This window comes from Crocodylus siamensis, chromosome 3 (genome assembly GCF_052110815.1).
Source record: "Crocodylus siamensis isolate JL-2025a chromosome 3, ASM5211081v1, whole genome shotgun sequence".
In the NCBI taxonomy this organism is placed as follows: domain Eukaryota; kingdom Metazoa; phylum Chordata; order Crocodylia; family Crocodylidae; genus Crocodylus; species Crocodylus siamensis.
Window position 1 is genome coordinate 174,129,774 of NC_143397.1, and position 20,306 is coordinate 174,150,079.

At 41.4% G+C, this 20,306-nt stretch overlaps 1 protein-coding gene across 3 annotated transcripts in view; it reads right to left on the reverse strand.

Annotated features, from left to right (window-relative positions):
- Positions 1-1,795: 1,795 nt before the first annotated feature.
- ESCO1 (establishment of sister chromatid cohesion N-acetyltransferase 1) overlaps positions 1,796-20,306 on the reverse strand; it is a 54,663-nt gene continuing 36,152 nt past the window's right edge. For 2 of the 3 annotated variants that reach the window (XM_090039793.1, XM_090039792.1), the window contains 4 exons: positions 18,318-18,407; positions 9,154-9,297; positions 7,803-7,990; positions 1,796-2,999 (listed from right to left, as the gene is read on the reverse strand). In XM_090039793.1, the coding sequence (XP_089895919.1) occupies positions 2,852-2,999; positions 7,803-7,990; positions 9,154-9,297; positions 18,318-18,407 (570 nt within the window). In that variant the 3' untranslated portion in view covers positions 1,796-2,851. Of the gene's footprint in view, positions 3,000-7,802; positions 7,991-9,153; positions 9,298-18,317; positions 18,408-19,021; positions 19,144-20,306 lie in introns of those variants that run through there. The other variant, XR_016441391.1, reaches the window with a different exon arrangement.

A 20,306-nucleotide genomic window follows, 5' to 3' on the forward strand; every position in this document is an offset into this window, starting at 1 on the left:
ACAGAGGAGAGAGAAAGGGGAAAGAAAGGGGAGAGAGAGAAAGAAAGGGAGGAGAGGAAGGAAGAGGGAAAGTAAGAGAAAAAATAGGACAGTGAGAGAAATAAAAGATGGAGAGAGAGGGAGAAAAAGAAAGAGACAAAGGGGAGACAAAGGAGAGGAGACTGAGGGAAAGAGAAAAAAGGGAGAACGAAAAAGTGAGAGAAAGGAGAGGGAGAAAAAAATGGAGAGAGAGGAGAGTGAAAAAGAGAGAAAGGGAGAGGGGGAGAAAGACAAGAGGGAGAGAGAAAGGGAGAAGGCAAATAAAAGAAGGGAAGAGTGGAGGAAAGTGAGGGAGAGAAAAAAGATGGAAAAATTGAGAGTGAGGGGAGAGGGAGGAAGAAAGAAAAGGGAGAGAAGGAGAGGGGAAGTGAGGGAGAGTAAGAGAAAAAGGAGAGCTAGAGAGCGAAAGGTCACAGAACGAGAGAAAGGGGGAGAGAAAGAAAGAGGGAAGGAAAGAGGAGAGAAAGGGAGGAAGAAAAAGTGAGAGGACAAAGAAAAAAGGAAAGGGGAGAGAAGGCAAAGAGGAGATGGAGAGAGGGAGAAAAAAGAGAGAGGAGAGAGACAAGGGGAGAGAGAAAGACAGAGAAGAGAAAGTAAAACAAAGGAGAGCGAGCAAGAAAGGGAGGGGTAGGGAAAAAAGGAAGGAGAGAGAGTAAAAGGGAGAAAGAGGAAAGTGAGCGAGAGATAGAGGGAAGGAGAAAGAAAGAGAAAAAGGAGAGAGAAAGAGAAGATAGAAAAAAAAGGAGAGAGAGGAGAGCGGGGGACAGAGAAACAGGAGATAGCAGGAGAGGAGAAAGCCAGAGAATAAGACTAGTGAGAGAAAAAGGGCGAGGGGGAAGAGAGGGAGAGAGAAAGAGGCAAGTGAGGATAGAAAAAAAAAAAGGAGAAAGAGGGGGAGAAAGAAAAAATGGGGGGCAGGGAGAGAGAGAGAGAGAATCTGCCCCCCACCTCCCTCTCCCACCACATTTACCAGGTGGACACTGCTCCACACGTGGCTGGGCTGTTCCTGGCTGCCTGCTGCAGGCTGCAACTGGGTGTCTTGTGTATATGCATGCCCGTTCCCCTGGCCCTCCATGTACCACTCCCAGGTTGTCTGTGTACCCCTGGTGGTACCCATACAACAGTTTGGGAATCGCTGCAGTAGGGTATACTGCAAGACAACCCATGAAATAAGAAGTGAATACAGAATTTCTCCACTGAAAGCGCTTTACAGAAGGAAAGCTTATTAGAAGGTCAAAGCAATGTTTTTCCCTCTCTCAGAACATCCTACTTCTATAGCAGTCCCTACATGGGCAAGGTTACTACTGCCACTCTTATGGTCTGCTTCAAAATGAAATGTAGAAGGGTTTTCCAGCTTCTCCCGACACTTCTCCCAGAGGCTGTGCTGACTCCCTGTGGGCTTACCCCTACTGCCTGGGATCCCTGGATGGGTGCAGGAAACAAAAGCCGGAGGAATCAGGGGGAGTTCAGAGACCCCCATTGGAGCAGTGTGGGGAGTGGCAGGAGCCTGTGGGTTGCAAACTGGACAGCTCTGACTTCTAGCATCAGCAGCCAGAAAGTGAGACTTGTACTGAAGACAGAATGTCTACAGTGATCATTTGATCTCCAGTTTACCAGAGTTCAGTTCATAATACTGTAACACCCTCCACAAACACCACACAAAATCACAACTTGTATATCAGAATAATAAGCCACCTGCCCAAACAAAACCTCCTAAGAACACCTATTCAGTTTGGCAGCCTCAACACAGAATTGCTTTAAAAAAAGCTATCAAGTACTTTATTTTTTAAATCTACATTATATACAGATCAAGAAAGGCCACAGCATTTTTCAACATATACACCCTTTAAAGAAGAGGGCTTTATGAAAGAGACAAGTAACAGAATGAAGTCCAATAACAAAGGCATATACCCAGTACAGCATTTGAAGGAATATGACAGTCCTTATACCAGTTCTTTTGTTTTAAGTTCATCTTTCACAAACAACAGTATGTAAATGTCCTATATTTTATGTTACTAAAGGACCCAGGTTAATTCATCCCTGTTACTTACATGAATGCACAGAAAGCATACCAGGACCTACCATGTGATCTGTGAATTTCATCACCATTAAATACTGCACCATAATAGAGAAGTAGGGAGCCTTTTCTGGCTCTGGGCTGGAACAACCTATCCCAAGTCAGAGGCAGCCAGTGCCCATCCTCATGGTAGCATGGGAGAGCACCCACAAAATGGCACCCCCTGCCTCTGAAGCCCTTTGCCCACCAACCAAATCCAGTGGTTCTACAGGCTGGATCTGGAACATGGGCAATAGGCTGCTAACCCCAGCCATAATATACTCCTTTCATTGATGTTCTGAATATAGTTTTAAATGTTGTCAAACAGAATCTTCTATCTACCTTATGAAACCTTCCAAACTGGTGGTAGCAGGTCAAATACTAAAAATATACAGTACTAAAGAGCACTGGTATATCACCAAATTAAGAACTTCAATATGTACTCATCAGTGAGACCATAGTCCTTGCATTAATTTACAGTCCACTATGAACAAGTATCTGCTGCATGTAAACATGACTAACTATAGATAAAATACAATCATAAACTTCTGTAAAAGTTAACAAAATATCTTCTTTAAAAAACCAAGTTAGCCTATTACTGCATTGTTTACAACTGTAATAAAATAGTACAACCTTTTGGCTGTTACCAGTCCTGAGTTCATTGGGATAAAAAAAATGGCCCTAGCTCCTGGTTAAGGTCAGTACCCATTCAGTACATTTGAGAAGTCTTCTAGTAACTTGCTGAAGGAATTCCACTTAAGTGTGATGTTGTCCATTGAGAAAATTATATACCAGGAACTGGCCAGTGCCACAGTACTGTGTTGCAAAGAGTTTTCCATCAGGAGTTGGATCAGAGAAAGCAATTTCTTCTTTACTCAAATATGAGCCATATATAAAGTTACTCCTGTTTTAAAAAAAAAAAAAAAAGTTACTTTGATGAAGCAATACTGCAACAATTACCTTCCCTCAATTCAAGTCTGATGATCCTCGCAAAAGGACCCATGGAGTTTTAAAATGGCAAAACCAAGTTTGTCTGTCACCAGTGGGGTATTAAACCTTTTTCTCTAAATAACTAGAGTACACTTCCATATTTTTTTAATAATTATATACAAGAAACAGTCATAAGTAGTCATAAGCTAAAAATGTAGTCCCATGCTGGCTGGCATACATCTGCACAGCCTGACTGTGCACTTGAGATTCCAATAAAGAAATAATAATAAAAAGGTAGGTAGATGCCAAGAGGTATCTGAAGAAAGGAAATTTTTTATAAGTTTGTCACCTATTTTTCATATTGATGTCTACTGACCCTACACACAGATAATTTGGCACCACAGAATATAAACTACAACAAGAACTACGTAGAAGAGAAAAGACTGTTATGGGTAATATATCAGCTGCATGGTTGGGAGAAATTTAGACAAATCTTTGAGTACAAGGCACCCTTCTTCGTGTTAGCCTTTTCCTGGTATAAGGCAGTGTAATAGAGGCTTGTTTATCCACTTCTCGCTAAATAGCAAAGGAAAATGTTTGTTTTTTAGATGCCTGTCTTACATCTGTCCTATTAAAGGACATAACCTCTTAGACCAATAAGCTATTAATTTAATGGTGCAAGCTGTCAGAAAAAAAAAGTTCTGGTATGCACCACACCTGTCATCTCTCCCTCCTCCCATGGCTTGGCATTTCTGTTTTTCTGGAAAAAATGAGGGAGAATATTTCAAAAGAGCATTTGATTTAATTCATCTGTACAGAAGTTTTGTGGACTTCAATGGTGTTACTAGTCTTGATACTGAATGTACCTATCAATGCTATTTCCTATGAGCTGTAAAAAAATAATCGTTGTATTCATTTTAGAATGAATTTAGCTTTGTATTCCAAGTACCATCTGATTAAGTGGAGGAAAGTACTGTTCTGTAATTAGAACTACCAGAAATACCAGAAATACCAGGGTTCTGAGCTACAAACAACTGGCAGCATGCAATTCCTGAGCTGCGTGAAGACTGAGTAAAGATGATGGTCTAAGACACCACTTGGTACTAGGATAAAAGTACACCTCAATGGATTCAGAATGTTTAAGAACCCAGCATATTGATGTACCTAATATATAAGGTACTTTCAAGATGTTTATCATAAATGGCTCTATAACCTTTTGTTTGACAAAGACAGACGATGGCCTGAAAGTGTTGTGTTTTCTCCTCCTCTTTTACCTTGGGGAAAAAAGTTCAGGATATCAAAACTTTTGCTATTTTACTGGATATATTTTTGGTGGACTTTGGTTTATGGAGATCTGGAGCTCTCCAAGACCTTAACTGAAAGCAACTTCAACAGTCAGAAGAAAATCTCTTGTTAAAGAGATACCAAGGGACTAATCTATAAAATTTCCAGGTTATTAGACCTGCTTGCAGATTAAGGTAGAATGCATTAACCTCTAGATCAAAAAAGTCAGATTTCAGTCAAAATGTGTTGAGTCTATGAAAAAAATGTGAGGGAGAGGATTTCAAAAGAGCTTGATTTCGTTCACCAGAGAAGTTTTGTGGACTTCAGTTGTGTTACTCGTCTTGGTAGTGAATGCACCTGAAACACCCCCTAGAAGAGAATACAACAGAATCTGCACATCTTCCATTTTTTACACTTACATTGCAGCAGTGCCCAATGTATGCTGAGGTTCCAACTGCTTTATTCTGAAATAAGTTTAACAGTTATCTTCTGACTGATATTTACAACCATGTAATTAGTTGGGATCCTATATGGCTCAGAGAGATCTTACACAGATTTTTTTTCCTGATTTTGGAATGCATGTCTGTTGGGAGGGTGTCAAAGCTAGAATTAAGCTAGTCAAACAGGTCAAAGACAGCGAATTCAAGGACCGTTGAGGATTTTCCCATTATCTTTGATTTGGCTTTAGTCAGCTAAGGTAACTGTATCCTGTAAATAAGGTAGAAATGTAAACTGAAAGAGCTTTTCCGTGTGGTCTGGGAAGTAACCTTTTTTAGATCCTAATAAAAAAAAATTACAGCAGCTTAATGGAGAAGTACTAAATATCACAAAGCTTCTAAAATTAAAATCAACGTCCAATTATCAAATGTGTGTGCTCATTTGATGGTACCTTTGATACTCTCAGGTTCTGAAAACTTCTTTCCAACCCTTGTATTAAAACAAGTTTAGAAACTGGCTGGTTCTTTCCTGGGAGGGACTTAGGCCTTTTACTACTAAGCATTGCAGTGCCTAACTTTTAAAAGCCTTGCTACCATAATCCACGCCTCAAAGCCTTGCTACCATAATCCATGCCTCAAGTCAGCTACCTGGGCTTCTTTCCAACACAAACGCCTCAAAATCAGCATTTTTGATGATTCTGGATCTCAACAGTGACCTGCCTGAAATAGCAGTACCTGATTCTCCCTCATTTGTTCTGGACTGAGTAATTATAAACATTTTTTTCCAAACTGCCTGTTCTCAAAAAAGAAGCAGTTAATATCCCAGTAGTTAATGCACAGAGGCAGATCCAGATTTAAGTTATTCTTCTTCCTGAGTGCAGAACAACATTCATCATTGCAGGTGAATGCTTTAACCACCAGGCAATAGCATATTCTAGTGTGGGATGTCAATATCTTCCATCAAACAGCTTCAGTGGGCAAGAGAGACTGAAGTACAACCTACAACTACAACCTTCAGGGGAGATTTGAATTCTAGCCCTTGCTCTAATGAACAATTAAGTGTTCGCTGACAAAGAAAAACAGCCATGAAACCTGCTTCTCAAACCACTAGGCTCCAAAATCATGCTCACATTCTCTATGGTTGTCTGATGGATATATTGTGCAAACAGAACAGCTTTAAACAGAAAGGGTTGAAAGAACTCCTCCATTAAAGCACTGACTTGGGAAGCAGAAAATAGAAGTTCATATCCCCTCAGGCAAGAGGGAGTTGAGCCTCTAACTCCCACATTCTGGCTCACTAATGTTCGCTTAAAAATGAACATTTTTGGTCTCCATATGACAGTCCTGGCACAGGACCATGAAACCACTGGGATATTGGCTAAAAGGAGGGCAATGTTCTAAGTGTGTTTTATGCAGACACTGCACAGAATGGGGGCATTACATCCAGAAGTTCTCTGACCATGCCTGCTATATTAGGTCTCTGAAGCAAGATAGATGGAGGAATGCCTAGTCCATAGATCCCAACATGGCCTAGGATTGAACTACAGGCAGTCCTTGACTTACAACGTTTCGAGTTACAAGAACCCTTCAAAAAGTCCAACCAAGAGCCCTTCAAAAAGTCCAGTAGTCACCTTAAAGAAGTCCTTCCAAATAGATATGATTGCTATTTACAATATCAGTACATTAAATGTAGCTATATTACTCATCTACAATTGATCGAGTACAAAATTCTGAGGTATTTTTGGTGAAAATAGGGTATCAGGCCTTGGTTCAGGAACAAATCCCCCTTTTATAACATTGTTTCTTATGAGAAAATTCGTTCCGAGTTACAACGTTTCGACTTAAGAAGCAGTTTTCAGGAACCAATTGTGTCATAACTCTGAGGACTGCCTGTAAGTGCTTAGCTACTCAGCACTGTCACGACTCAGGTGATTCTGGTATGTCCAGTAGCAGACACTCAGGCATCTAATAACTTCACTGGTGGAATCTTAGGAACTTTAAGCACCTCCAAAGATAGGCAATAGCTGAGCAGAGGTTTGAGGATCTCAGTTCTGAACCTAGATGCCTTACTGCCACTGCAGACACTCAAGAGAAATTGTAGATCTAGCCCTTTAGAGTATGTATACACATGCTCCAGGAGAGGGAGGCGTGGGCTTTAATCAGAGCAGCTCTGAGAGCCACTCTAATGAAAGTGCCCAGAGCATTTTGTGCATCAGCATCCCCATGCTGAAAAATGGTGACAGGGTTGATTTAACTAGAGCTTGTTGAATGAGCTTTAGTTAAAGGGCTCCCACTTCCATTTTTCACCATGGGGACAGTAATACAAGAGATGCAGGGGCCTGCTGGACAGCGATAATTAACATGCACCAGCAGACTCAAATCAAGTCTGCTCTGACACGCTGTAATTACAGTGGGTTGGAACAGCTTCACTGCTCACGTATTGGCTAAATGCTAAGGGCGCCTACGTGGGATAAGTGCCCTGAGCCGCGCAACTCCACGAAAACTGAAAAACCTCAATTAAGGCTCAGTGAACCTGAAATCATTATCAGACTAAGGTTAGGATACACTACAGAAGGAAAGGAATATGCATGTAGGTATACAAGCAGGATGGAGATAAGATTGTATTTTTGCTTCTTACTTTAAGGTTAGAAAGGATGAAAAAAAATATAGAAGGTATAACCAATGAATCTGGTCACAACACTTAAACTATACTTGAAGTCCCAGCATTCAGAGTGCCAGAGCCCTGTTTTCTTAAGTCACTTGTGACTCCAGTTCTATCCTGAAGTACGCTGACTGCACAAATGTGGTCCGTGTTAGCCGAGCTATTTTGTAACGTACAAAATATATTACAAATGTATTTTCAAGCAATTTTTTCTGGTGAAGGCAGGCCCTAGTTACTAAACTGGTTGTTAAAAACTACTACTGCCAGGTGTAGTCAGATGTATGTCCAATTTAAATGAAAGGTCTAAAAACCCATGAAGATTAAGTCAGACAAAAATGTTACTGTTAATTCAACCTGTAACTCAAATTATTAAAAGTAATGACTTTAATAATACCTAAGACATTCTATCATCCGAGAAGCAATTTTCTTCCGGCGCATCATGCTGAACACCCAAATTCGACTAATCCCACAGATTGCAGGCTCAGGAGAAGTTGAGCAGCACCACGCTTTTTGCCTTTCAAATGTGACTTTGTCATTTTCTGAGCTAGCTTCTGGAATCTTCTCTTCTATAACTCGATAGCCCTGAAAAAAATGGCAAAGTATAACAGCAAAATTAATTACTCCTAGCTGCAAATGAATGGTAGTACAAGATAATCCACTGTACTTTAAAATTTTAATTTAAACGTATCCACGCACTAACATACTATGTTACTTCAGTCAAGACAGTAAGTTATCTAACCATAAATAATTTCATTTTAGTCCCTTTTGAAGTCACCATCCTACTGTTCAAGTGCCATGCGTTAGGGGGAAAAGGTTGCATAAAAAATGACAATATTGAAGAAAATGAAAGTACAATCACAAATGTATTAAGAAATTTACTTCTATTTTAATTCCTCTTCAAAATTTTCTTTTCATTCCCTGTTCACGCTCCTCCTGTACTTTGAGAGGGTAGGAATATCCATCCATTTTCCTACATAAGTAAGTATCTTATGTCAGGGCGTACCATTTTAAGGTGAGTATCTAGCTGCCGGAAATATCAATGGCAGCAGTTCCCAACTAGGGCGGGATGGCAACATCTCTCACAAACCACTATATTCTTCAATCCCTCTTACCCAGTTTGCCAACTTAATTAACAGCTACTCTGCAGCTACTATCCCTGTGCCTACAGTTTTCCCTTATTAAGGGAAATCTAAATCAAGGGACAACTCTATTTCATTTGCGGCTAAACTCTTTTTACTTCTTACCATGGGATAACAGCTATCAGAGGGACAATTAACATAGTACAGCTGGGGCACAGTAAGTCCCAACCCCTGTTAATTGCAGAGACACAAATATTGCATGCACACCAAATCATCTAAGTGGAATCATAATAGGAAAAAAACCAGTGGCCCATAACTGTATCTTATCTTCTAATCAGCATGGAGATTAGTTCTGTAGAATCTTTTTAATTACTTTTAAGTGTATCTTTTCTGTCTCCATATGAGAGACCTTGCACAGAACCAGGAAATGGAAGTGGGAGGCCGACTGCTGTTGGACATTCCTGTAGGCGGCATAGACTACATGCTTAAGCTTCACAAGTAGGATCTTAAATTGCACAGACATCTTACACTGCAGATTTACAAATCAACTGCAAAATGTCCCAAACAGAATTTTAATAGATTCTCTGGATCTGGAATACCTAGCAAACATAATTAGTCACTAAATACCCAAACCCTAAAGACCGATAAAATTCTGGATACACTTACCCACTGTATATGCTCAGCAATTAAGCATCCAATCACTTTTTTGTCGTTAGAAATAAAGAGAAGTGTCTTTGTTCTAGAATAGCACATAAGTGGAGCTTGTTGAAACCCCAAGTCATTGTCAACCATCTCTCTAATCTCTTCAACCTGTCAAAACAATGAAGCTTAATATACAACAGAAGGCCTACAAATAAGAAAATAAATGTAACAAAATGTAACGACAATGTAACAAATGTAGCAACAATTTGACATCTGAAACTTTATTCCTCCATAAATTCTAAAGGTTATTAAGCAATCAGGACTCGTGGTAGAAGTATCTTTTATTAAACCAACTAGATTTTTGAAAAAAAAATCTTTAATTACAAGCTTCCAGGCACAAACACCCGTCTTCAGGCATGCGATAGAAAATGGTAGAAGTTCTTCTGGTTATAACTAAAAGTTCATATTTCATAGGAGAGTTGAAGACGTGGTAAAATCTCCTGTTTGGAACAGTTCATTTTATATGTAGGTTAGGCTCAGGGTTATTAAGAAGGGCTACTAAGAAGTTCCAAATGGAAGTATTCACAAACTTATTTAAAGAATGCTTAATTAAAAAGATAAAAGACATTTCTTTTGATCAACTTTCAGTGGTTTCAAACTGTATGCACCCAGTCATTTCCATCATCACAATGGATCTAGCTGAAGCTAAGAAACAGGCTTCACAAAATCAAGTTTGAGGTTTGGTATTCATTTTAAACACTGAATGAAGCCAATATTTGTAGCTTCATTCTTGACATACAGTTCTCAGAACAAGTGGTACACAGTGCTGGCACTGGATTTATGACCCAGATACCTTGTTTTGGGCAGACCCAAAACGCTTAGACTGACCACGACCTTTTTATTTGATAATAGGCAAATTTTACTGATATACAGCGATAAGATAATTTTATTGCTACACAGCATATACGAATAATGTAAAGAATTTTATATTTACCAGTTGTAGAGCTGTTATCAGAGGGAAGGTACGTTTGGCCAGCATGCAAACTTTTACCCTGAGGTTCTTTTTTTATGTTAATGTTAACAGCCTAAAGATCAGAAGCCGCAGCTCTCCCCCCCTCCTCTGACTGGGGTGGATGAGACAGATTGGTGGTGTGCCCTTTGTAACTGGTGGCCTTGGATTTCCCTTCTGAGGACCCTTTGCCGCTTTGAAATTTTTGCTTTTGTATTTCTTTGTGTTTAATTTTTATTTTTGGGTATTGCCAATTGTTTTTTTGTGGTTGTTATACTGTTCATGTTTTGTTTTGTCAGCATATTTTTGTTTTACAAACCCATCCATCACATGCACACATCCTAATTTTTTTTTCCAGATTTTTTTCTAATTTGGTCCATTCCCCAAAACCAGAAATCTCAAGAGCTCTGCAGTTGGGCACTGTGACCTGGTGCCACCTTATTTTATGTTAGGGAACACAGTGTGGTACTTGTTTATTTTTCAGCCTGTGTGTCTGTTTGCTGCTTGCCTGTTAGACACAGTAGCCCTTCGGAAACTTTTACAAACAGGCTTTTTAGAAATTAACTAACCCTTGCCATTGCCCTGAACCATTGTTTTACTACAACATTTACTTTACCTACAAGCCAAGTTTTAAAAGTAAACCTTTAAGTACCATTCTCTAGCCATCACTTAGCACAAAGTAGCACTGTACCAAGATGCACAATGCTTACTCTGCAGATATCAACTCCCCAGCTGGAGGCAATACAAAGCTTATTTGCATGTAAACAGTGCTTCACTAATGTGGCTACATTACCTCCACGTGGGGAGTTAGCGCAAAGAGCAGACATGGGGCACCTCAACACCGTATAGATGTACCAAAAATACATCTTCCTCCGATTCACCAGTGAGAGACTCCAAGTGGATGACAAGTGCAAAGCAAGGTGCAAGAATGTGGACTGCAACTGATATCCCTCTTTCCTTGAACTCTCTGCCTTTCTAATTCTTGAGATACGAATGACTAGGCCAACTAAGCCATTCTTGCCCAGGTTTTTCAAAACCACTTACTCCAGTTTAACTGCCCTACTATACTACATCCCTTTGGCCATGGCAAGGCAAATGTTTCTCGGTTCTGACCAATTACAGGCAATCCTCAACTTATGACTTTGATGTATGATGAACAGCACTTACGACCTTTATAAATTGACACATTTCAAGGTTTCAATGTGGGTTTCAACTTTATAACACTGGATACAGCTGTGTCCAGATAGTAAGTCTGGAAGGGGAGAGGGGGAAGAAAGGGCATGGGCAGGGGGCAGATCAATGTCCCCACCCCCATACCCCTTAGATGAGCTGCACCCTCATCCTGCGCCCCTTGCCCCTGCTGGGCTTGCCCCAGCCCCTGTCCCAGCCCCAGGCCCAACCCCACCTTGATCTGCCCCCCCACCCCTTCCAGACTTACCAGCTGGACATAGCTGTATCCAGCATCCTAAAGGAACCAATCACCCATTCATAACATTGTTCTTATGGGAAAATTAGTTCCTAGTTAGAACCTTTCAACTTAAGCCACACTTGGTTCCTGAAACCCATGTCTTAAGTCTGGGCCTGTATTCATTTATGACCAGGAAGAAATTTTTCTCCAGAGCAGACTGGCAAGAATTCTGACAGTTTTTCTTAGTTTTCCCCATGGCTCCCAGAAAGCCCAGTCGATTTAAAAGTAACAGAATTTTAACAGTTGAAGAAAAGATTTTAAAATATTAACTCTTTTTTAGCTCACAGCTAGTGTCCAGTGCAGGCGAAGGTTAGAAACAGATTGTTTCCAGAGGTAAACAGAACACAGTTGTTGGTGGACCCTGCATTTATATGTACCCAAGGTCTCTTCTACTATTCTATCCTCAACATATGGGACAGAGCAAGAGGTTATGGCAGGCAAAGCAGGCTCTTTGAAATGGGATGGTTTTAGGATGTGAGGCATTTTAATCCAAAATCTGTTAAACCAGGGGTATCAAATTCATTTTGTCCCATGGGCTAGACAAACTATTTCCAGGACCTGAGGACTAGTGACTTGTACCTGAAAGGCTGTCCAAATATCTCCCAAAAATACAGTTGTTCCTATAAAATATATGACCCATAAATATCACTCTCTCTCACATGTCTTGGACCATTATGACTATAGAATCCAACATCTCCAGAGAAGTTGCCTTTTTGGAATAGAAAAATGTACATGTTCCTTCAACAGTATTCCTCAGGCTCTCCTGTCCACGTAATGAGCACAACAAAATCTGCTTGATTTATTACTGCACTTACTCAAATATAAGAGAAAGTCCCTCGCCCCTGCCACCCCAATCTGCATGGTGGGAAAAGCTCATCTTATTTTTACATACAAGAAAACCTCACTAAATATACTATCATTAAACTGCTGCCAAAAGCAGAATGTGCTCAGTAATGGAACTCCAAACATGACTACAAAACACATGGCCCGTATGGGGCAACCATAAAGATAAATTAGTGAAGCCCATCTGAATAAGATAGAGGATAATTGCCCACTGAGTGCAGACCTCCTTTTCGTCATGGCGAGCCACAATATTGAATAGTTTGACTTCCATAGTTCTACAGATGAGCTGTGCCATTTCCACTGATTCCTATTTCTTCATCTGGCTTAAATGTCAGTAAACATCACCAAACAGGGCCCCATACGGTTTACCCAGAATCCCTCTGTTGCTCCCTCTCTCAGTCTGGTGTATATAACCAGTGTAGCCCTGCCCCCCATGATTTCATAGATTTTCATAGATTTCATAGACATTAGGGCTGGAGGGGACGTCGCGAGATCATCGAGTCCAGCCCCCTGCCCAAAGGGCAGGAAGTCAGCTGGGGTCATAGGATCCCAGCAAGATAAGCATCCAATTTACTCTTGAAGGTGTTCAATGTATGTGCTTGAACCACCTCCGCTGGCAGACTGTTCCAGACCTTGGGGGCTTGGACAGTAAAGAAATTCTTCCTTATGTCCAGCCTGAAATGGTCTTGCAGGAGTTTGTGACTGTTCAACCTCGTCATCCCTTGGGGCGCTCAGGTGAACAAATGTTCCCCCAGATCTTGGTGGTCACCCCTGATAAACTTATAGGTGGCCATCAGATCACCCCTGAGCCTGTGCTTTTCCAGGCTAAAGAGTCCCGTGGCTCTCAGCCTGTCATCGTAAGATCTGTTTTCCTGACCTCTGATCATGCGCGTGGCTCTCCTCTGGACTCTCTCAAGCTTCTCCACATCCTTTTTGAATTGTGGAGCCCAAAACTGGACGCAGTACTCCAGCTGCGGCCTCACCAAGGCCGAGTACAAGGGGAGAATGACGTCCCGGGATTTGCTCGAGAAGCATCTATGGATGCAATCCAGCGTTTTGGTCGCTTTACTAGCCGCAGCATCGCATTGCAGGCTCATGTTCATCTTGTGGTCAATGATGACCCCCAAGTCTTTCTTCTGTAGTGCTATCCAACGTAGCACTGCTGAGCCTATAAGGATGCTGCAGGTTTTTCCTCCCAAGGTGGAGAACCTTGCATTTTTCGGTGTTAAACACCATGAGGTTCTCGTCTGCCCATTTGCTGAGCTTGTCCAGGTCAGCCTGGATCATCCGCCTATCTTCTGGCGTGGATGCTTTGCCCCAAAGTTTGGTGTCATCGGCAAACTTGGCCAGTCCACTCCTGACTCCAATGTCCACATCATTAATGAAGATGTTGAACAGTATGGGTCCCAGGACAGAGCCTTGAGGGACCCCACTGGTCACAGGGCACCACGATGAGTGACTGCCATCGATTACAACCCTCTGGGTCTGACCACGGAGCCAGTTTCCCAGGCAGCGGATCGTGGTGGAGCCAAGGCCACAACTGGCCAGTTTGGCCAAGAGGTGATTGTGGGATACCAGATCAAAGGCTTTTTTGAAGTCAAGATATATGACATCAATCTCTTCTCCCTTGTCCAGGTGATAGGTCACCTGGTCATAGAAGGAAATGAGATTGGTCAAACAAGACCTATCTGCAACAAACCCGTGCTGGCTATCCCTTAGAATGTTAGCCTGGGCTAGTCCCTCAAGGATGGCCTCCTTAATAAACTTTTCTAAGATCTTCCCCAGGATAGAAGTCAGGCTAATGGGCCTGTAGTTAGCCAGGTGCACTCTCCTCCCTTTCTTGAAGATTGGCACCACATTGGCCTTCTTCCAGTCTTCGGGCACTACACCAGAGTGCCAGGAGTTTTCAAAGATCCGTGCCAGGGGCTGGGCTATGACGCTTGCCAGCTCCTCGAGTACCCTGGGGTGCAGATTGTCAGGGCCGGCTGACTTGAAGGTATCCAGCTTCTCAAAGTGTTCCTTCACGAGATCAGCATTTATGGAGGGTAGGGGATCCCCGGATCTCCCTGTCCCATAGCAGGCATGGGCGTCCCATGGGACTGATGAAAGACTGACGCAAAGTACCTATTTAATAGGCTGGCTTTTTCCTGGGCATCAGTTGTCAGCTGCCCCATCTGGTTTAGCAGGGGTCCAACATTGCCCTTGCTTTTCCTCTGGCTCCCCACGTATCTGAAAAAGGACTTTTTGTTGTCCTTGATGCCTGAAGCTAGTTGGAGTTCAGTTGTAGCCTTGGCTTTCCTGGTTTGCTCCCTGCAGGACCGGACCAGTGCAGAATAATCCTCCTCGGAGGTGAATCCCATCCTCCATCCTTTGTAGGCTTTCCTTTTTAGCCGCAGGAGGTCCACTAGGTCCCTGGAGAGCAGGGGGAGCTGCTGTGCCTTCTTGCTGCCTTTCCTCCGTGTTGGAATAGATTTAGCTTGTGCATTGAGGATCGCTTCCTTGAGAAGCAACCACTCTTCTTGAACTCCCATCTCCCTGGGGTCACGGTCCCTGAGGGCCTGACCGACAAGCCTCCTGAGCTTGTCAAAGTCGACTTTTCTGAAGTCAAGGACTTCTGTGTTGCTGACTGACTTGCCAGCTTTACGGCGGATGGTGAAGGTGATCAGCTCGTGGTCGCTGTCACCCAGCTTCCCATCAATCACTAGGTTGCCGATTAGGTCGTCCCCCGTAGCCAGTACCAGGTCGAGCAGCGCTTTGCCTCTCGTTGGCCCATAGACTTCTTGAGTCAGGTAGAGGTCATCCACGCACGAGAGAAAGCTTTGCGACCGCTCGGATTTTGCTGAGTGATCTTCCCAGGAGATGTCCAGGTAATTGAAGTCACCCATGACAACCAAGGTCCTGGAGCAAGCGGCTTCAGTCAGTTCCCGGGCGAACTCCTGGTCAAGCTCAGGACTTTGAGTGGGAGGTCTGTAGTAGACTCCCACCGTTGTGTCCCCTGTGCCGTTTTTCCCACGAATTTTTACCCAGAGGGTCTCTAGCTGTCCATGCTGGTCGCCAACATCAGCTTGCAGGGACATGTAGCTTTCCTTCACATAGAGAGCTACACCCCAGCCCCTTTTGTCAACACGATCCCTCCTGTATAGGGTATAGCCCTCTATACCCGTGGTCCAGTCATGGGTGGAGTCCCACCAGGTCTCTGTTATCCCAATGACATCATAATTCCTTGCACTGAGCAGGAGGACAAGCTCCTCCTGCTTGTTACCCAGGCTCCTGGCATTAGTGTGCAGGCAGGCAAGTGTGCCCTTAGGGGCTCTTGCCTTGCCCACAGATTGTGCCAGGGCTGGGGCAGGGGTGGGCTCCCTTAAGTGCCTTGGTCTGCTGGCTTTGCAAGGGTCGCTCAGCAGGCCAGCAGTGGCAGTAATCCCCCCATCTCCCAGCGGGCTTAGTTTAAAGCCCAGTGGAGCAGGTCAGCCAGCCTGGCTGAGAAGAGCCTCCTCCCCAGGGGAGAGAGGTGGAGGCCATCTCTTCCCAGCAGCTCGCTGCCTCTCTCGCCAAAGAGCAGGCTGTGGTCATGGAAGCCAAAGCCTTCCCGATGACACCAGCTCTGCAGTCTTTGGTTCACTGCGTGGATCCTCCTCTCCCTCCTCAGCCCATAGCCCGAGACTGGGAGGATCGATGAAAACAGCACCTGAGCTCCCAGACCCCTAAGCCCCGCTCCCAACTCCCTGTAGCGCCTCATGAGGTAGAGCTGAACCAGGTTGCCCTATGTCTCAGCTACGTAAATGTTTTTGAGGATCCCAGAACTCATGACAAGAGCACCCGGTTGCAATTATGAATGGACAGGCTAATTACCTCCACAAAGGATCCATGAGCTATCTGGAGTACACACACATACTGAGCAGTGCTGATCTGTGAGGTCACCATGGCTTGAAATCCCATTGGCTCAACAGCCCAGCCCAGTGAACTATATGGTAAATCATTAGCCTTTTGTCTCTGAACTAACATCATGCATAGTTTGTACTGCATATAAGTATGTGCAAAAGTGTTGCTTAAAAGTGTGTGTATGAATTTATATGCTAAAACTTCCAGCAGTTCCAAAAAAGGTAAAATGCATCAGTCTTGGATGAATTAAATCTGAGGGTACCTGGAGTAAAAAAGTCAGTGTTTTCAAATGTGCCCCTCCCTTCCAGAGCAGAGTCTGACCATGGTGGGGAAGAGAGGGAAGGTGCTGCAGGGGAGAAGGAAAGGAGCCACCTAATCCCCCCTGATTTATTTTTCCCTGCTGTAGCAGTGGGAGGTAGACAAATTCAAGGCAAACCTCCAATAATTAGACTGTATACCTAGAAAATTATAAATGCTTCCTGAGCCTGACAAAGGGCATTTGAACCCAAAAGCTTGCAACAAAGAATTTTTCTCTATTATCTGAGTTGGTCTAATAAAAGATATCAGATTTATCCAAAGAACCTTGCCTACCTATGTCCTTAGACCAACACAGCTACAACCTATACCCCCAGAACATAAGAAATTTATAAATTGTCCATATATAGAATCTAATTCATGGGGTTCATCTTACATTCAGGTTCACTTTAAATTTACTATATTTACTCAAATATAAGATAAGATCCAACTACAGCACCGCTGCAACTTAGCAATATTTGTCATTGCTATATTCGGTTAAGTCCTTTGGAGCAAGTTAACAAAAGCAGTAATCACTGGTCTTTTATATAACACTATACAGCGCTACTACTATACAATAAGATGAACAATTTCTTCTGTGTATGAAATATCTGACAATACCTTTCAACATATTTAAATATGTATTTGTCACGTAATTTAAACTTCAGTCGAAAGATATTCTTAAAAAACTAAACTACTTAAATATTTGGCCTCATTATTAAAGATACCTAAATATCTGTGACAAATGAAGAATGTAAGTTACTTTTGCTTTTAATTGGTGCCAAAGCCATGAATATTTGTTTTAGAACTATCTTTTTGACAATACTGAATTGCAAGGATATGGATATTAGAACATTCTGTAAAGTAGGTTAAAGAAACATGGCACATTAAAAAAAAAGGATTTTGAAATTAAATTTAAACAAAACCGTAATATTAGTCTATAAGCCTTCAAATTTAGAACTACATTATTTAAAATGATGAATTCACTATATGCATACCAGGTTTTCCTTCTTATAATTTTAACTTCAGAAGTGTTTACACCTAGTATTTAGAAAGAGATTATATTTATATTAAAGTTGATATTTCAGTGAATAGCCATGATTATTTTAACAGGCTCAAAATTTAAACATTTACAAAAGTACTGGTGCTCATGTCATGCTCTGTTCAATTCTAATCAGCTGCTAAATCTCAAGTGCCGGAACTCTCAATTGAAACTTAAAAACAACCCAGCTGAAGTCATCAAAAGTGATTCACATTTGTATGCAATCCAACCAGCTTAAAAATGCCCACGCAGTAATTTTTGTTTTGTTTTGTTTTTTAAAGAGAAAAGGCATTTCACAAAATTTAGGAATATAGTATTGAAATGAGCCTCTTGGGCCAGTGAATCCAGTCCTCTCATGAAACAAATGGAGTTTTTTTTAAGCTCGCCAAACATACACATTTATCAACCAGTCACTAAGTCTAACAGTCAGCCCAGGCTGTAATGATCATGGGCTTTCTTAAAGAGATTGAATACGCAGAACTGAATTCTCAGCTAGGCTAAGGCTGGATTTGGTGCAACTGGGAAGTATTAAGTTGAAGTGTATTGACAGCTCTGTAAAAAAAAACTTATTATAACATTAACTACAATATAGATAACTGTGACATTTAAACATCAAGCAACTTTACGTATTTTTACTTATTTATTATTACCTTTTTAAGTGCATATTTTGGATCATCAGGAAGAACCATTATTATTTTGCCATCAGGGTACTCAGCCAAAATTCTCTCCTTTTTCCATCCCTAAATAATAATAATAATAATAATAATAATAATAATAATAATAATAACAACAAATCTGAATACATGATGCCGTTTTACAATAATAGTAATACATATCAACTTGTGGTATAAAAATTTACAAAAAAACCTAATTGCAATTGCTTAGCTGATAAAAGACCTTATCAGCCAGCCTTATTTATCTACACAATAATCATAACACAGTCACATTTGATGCAAGTTTATAATCACCCAACTACACCTACATACAACTTGTGAAGGTATTCTATAATTGTATAACTGAATTTTTCCCCCACAACATGATAGTTCAAACTGAAATTTTAAAAAAGGATGAACTCACTCAGATAATATAACTGATGCCCCAGTCTAAAAGGCATTAATTTTCTAGAGTCCAGTGAATGGAAAAATCTATGCTTCTATTAAAAGATTTCTTCTTTAACATAGTTACCTCCACAAATACACACTCAGTTTTAAAGTTTGGCATGCGAAAGACCTCCAGGAGGTTCTAAATGAACTGATTGGCATGCAGTTGCCCAAAATGTAAGGAAGAGATTTTTTTTAATTGATCATAACTATCAAAGCCACAAGAAGGAGACTATAAAAAGTAGTATAACTACCTTCTAAGAATCTAATGGGGAAGGAGGCTACGTTGTGTGTATCTGAAGTTAAACATACTCAAAAAAATAGAGGTTATTAATTCTTCTTCAGATCCACACTCATGGTGATTAATGAGCAGTACCTGCATGGAAAAAACAAAACAAAAAAAGCCACTTAAATCTAGTAAGATGGGACTAATCCAGAAATTAGAACTCAAGTTGCTTTGATGAGGTTCTGAAAATACAGAAAGAGTAATTTCAGCCACTTAGCTGGCCAATCTATAAGTTTTACTCAAAGCAACTTAACGTAAAAAAGCCTTTGCAGAAACAACACAGATGGAACACTTTTCATTGAAATCTATAACTTCCAGCATCAATAAAACCTAACTAAAACAAACAACTGGATTTGGCACTGTGTCTGAATGCCATGATCTACCTGTATTGTGTCACATGCTGAAAGTATTATGCTTGATTTCTACTTTTTTAGCATGCTACTTTCAATCTCCATTTCCCAAACAAGAGTAAGAGAAGAATTTTAGAAATGAGGCTCATCAGAGGTCCACTTGCAGCCAACACTGAAAATGACACAAAAGGGATACTTTTGAACATGTGGTGTTCCCCAGGGTTGAGCACTAATATCACAGGGATGTTATGCACAAGTGTAGTTCATTCCTGCCATCTTCCACCTCAGCAACAGCAATACTGAGTACCGACACAGAGTGGCATAACGGAAGTTATGCTTGGCTGGTAGGAACTAATACAGATTACCATGACACTCACTCAGAAGAACAGTACTGTATGTGATAGCTTGATCTTGATTTTTAATAAACATAGCATCTCCTAAACAAACTAGAGCAGGAGTTAAGCCCCCTCTTTTTTCCTTTTCATCTCACTTAACTTGACTCTCTGACTCCAACGTATTCCATTACCTACTCTTTCCCAACTAAGAATGTCACTCATCTAATCTAAATCACGTGCTTGGTAATCCTGCCATAACAGCACCCAGAGTGATACTGTCCCAACACAAGGATGCAGACCATAAGCATTTTAGGCAAAAAACATGTTCTCAGGAGAGATGCTCAGACATTCTTCTTCAAAAATAGTTTCACTAAAAGGTAAGAAAATTATGAAAGTTGTCTTTTCAGAAGAATTTTAATCCCAAGGAACAGTCAGTCTACCTATAAAAGCATACAGAAAAATAAGAGTCCTGTCACCTGACTATGCTGCCACTGCTCTACTTTTAAGTAGATTAATATTTTATTAGTAGGAATCTAAAACAAAATAGAGTAAGATCAGAGAACCAATC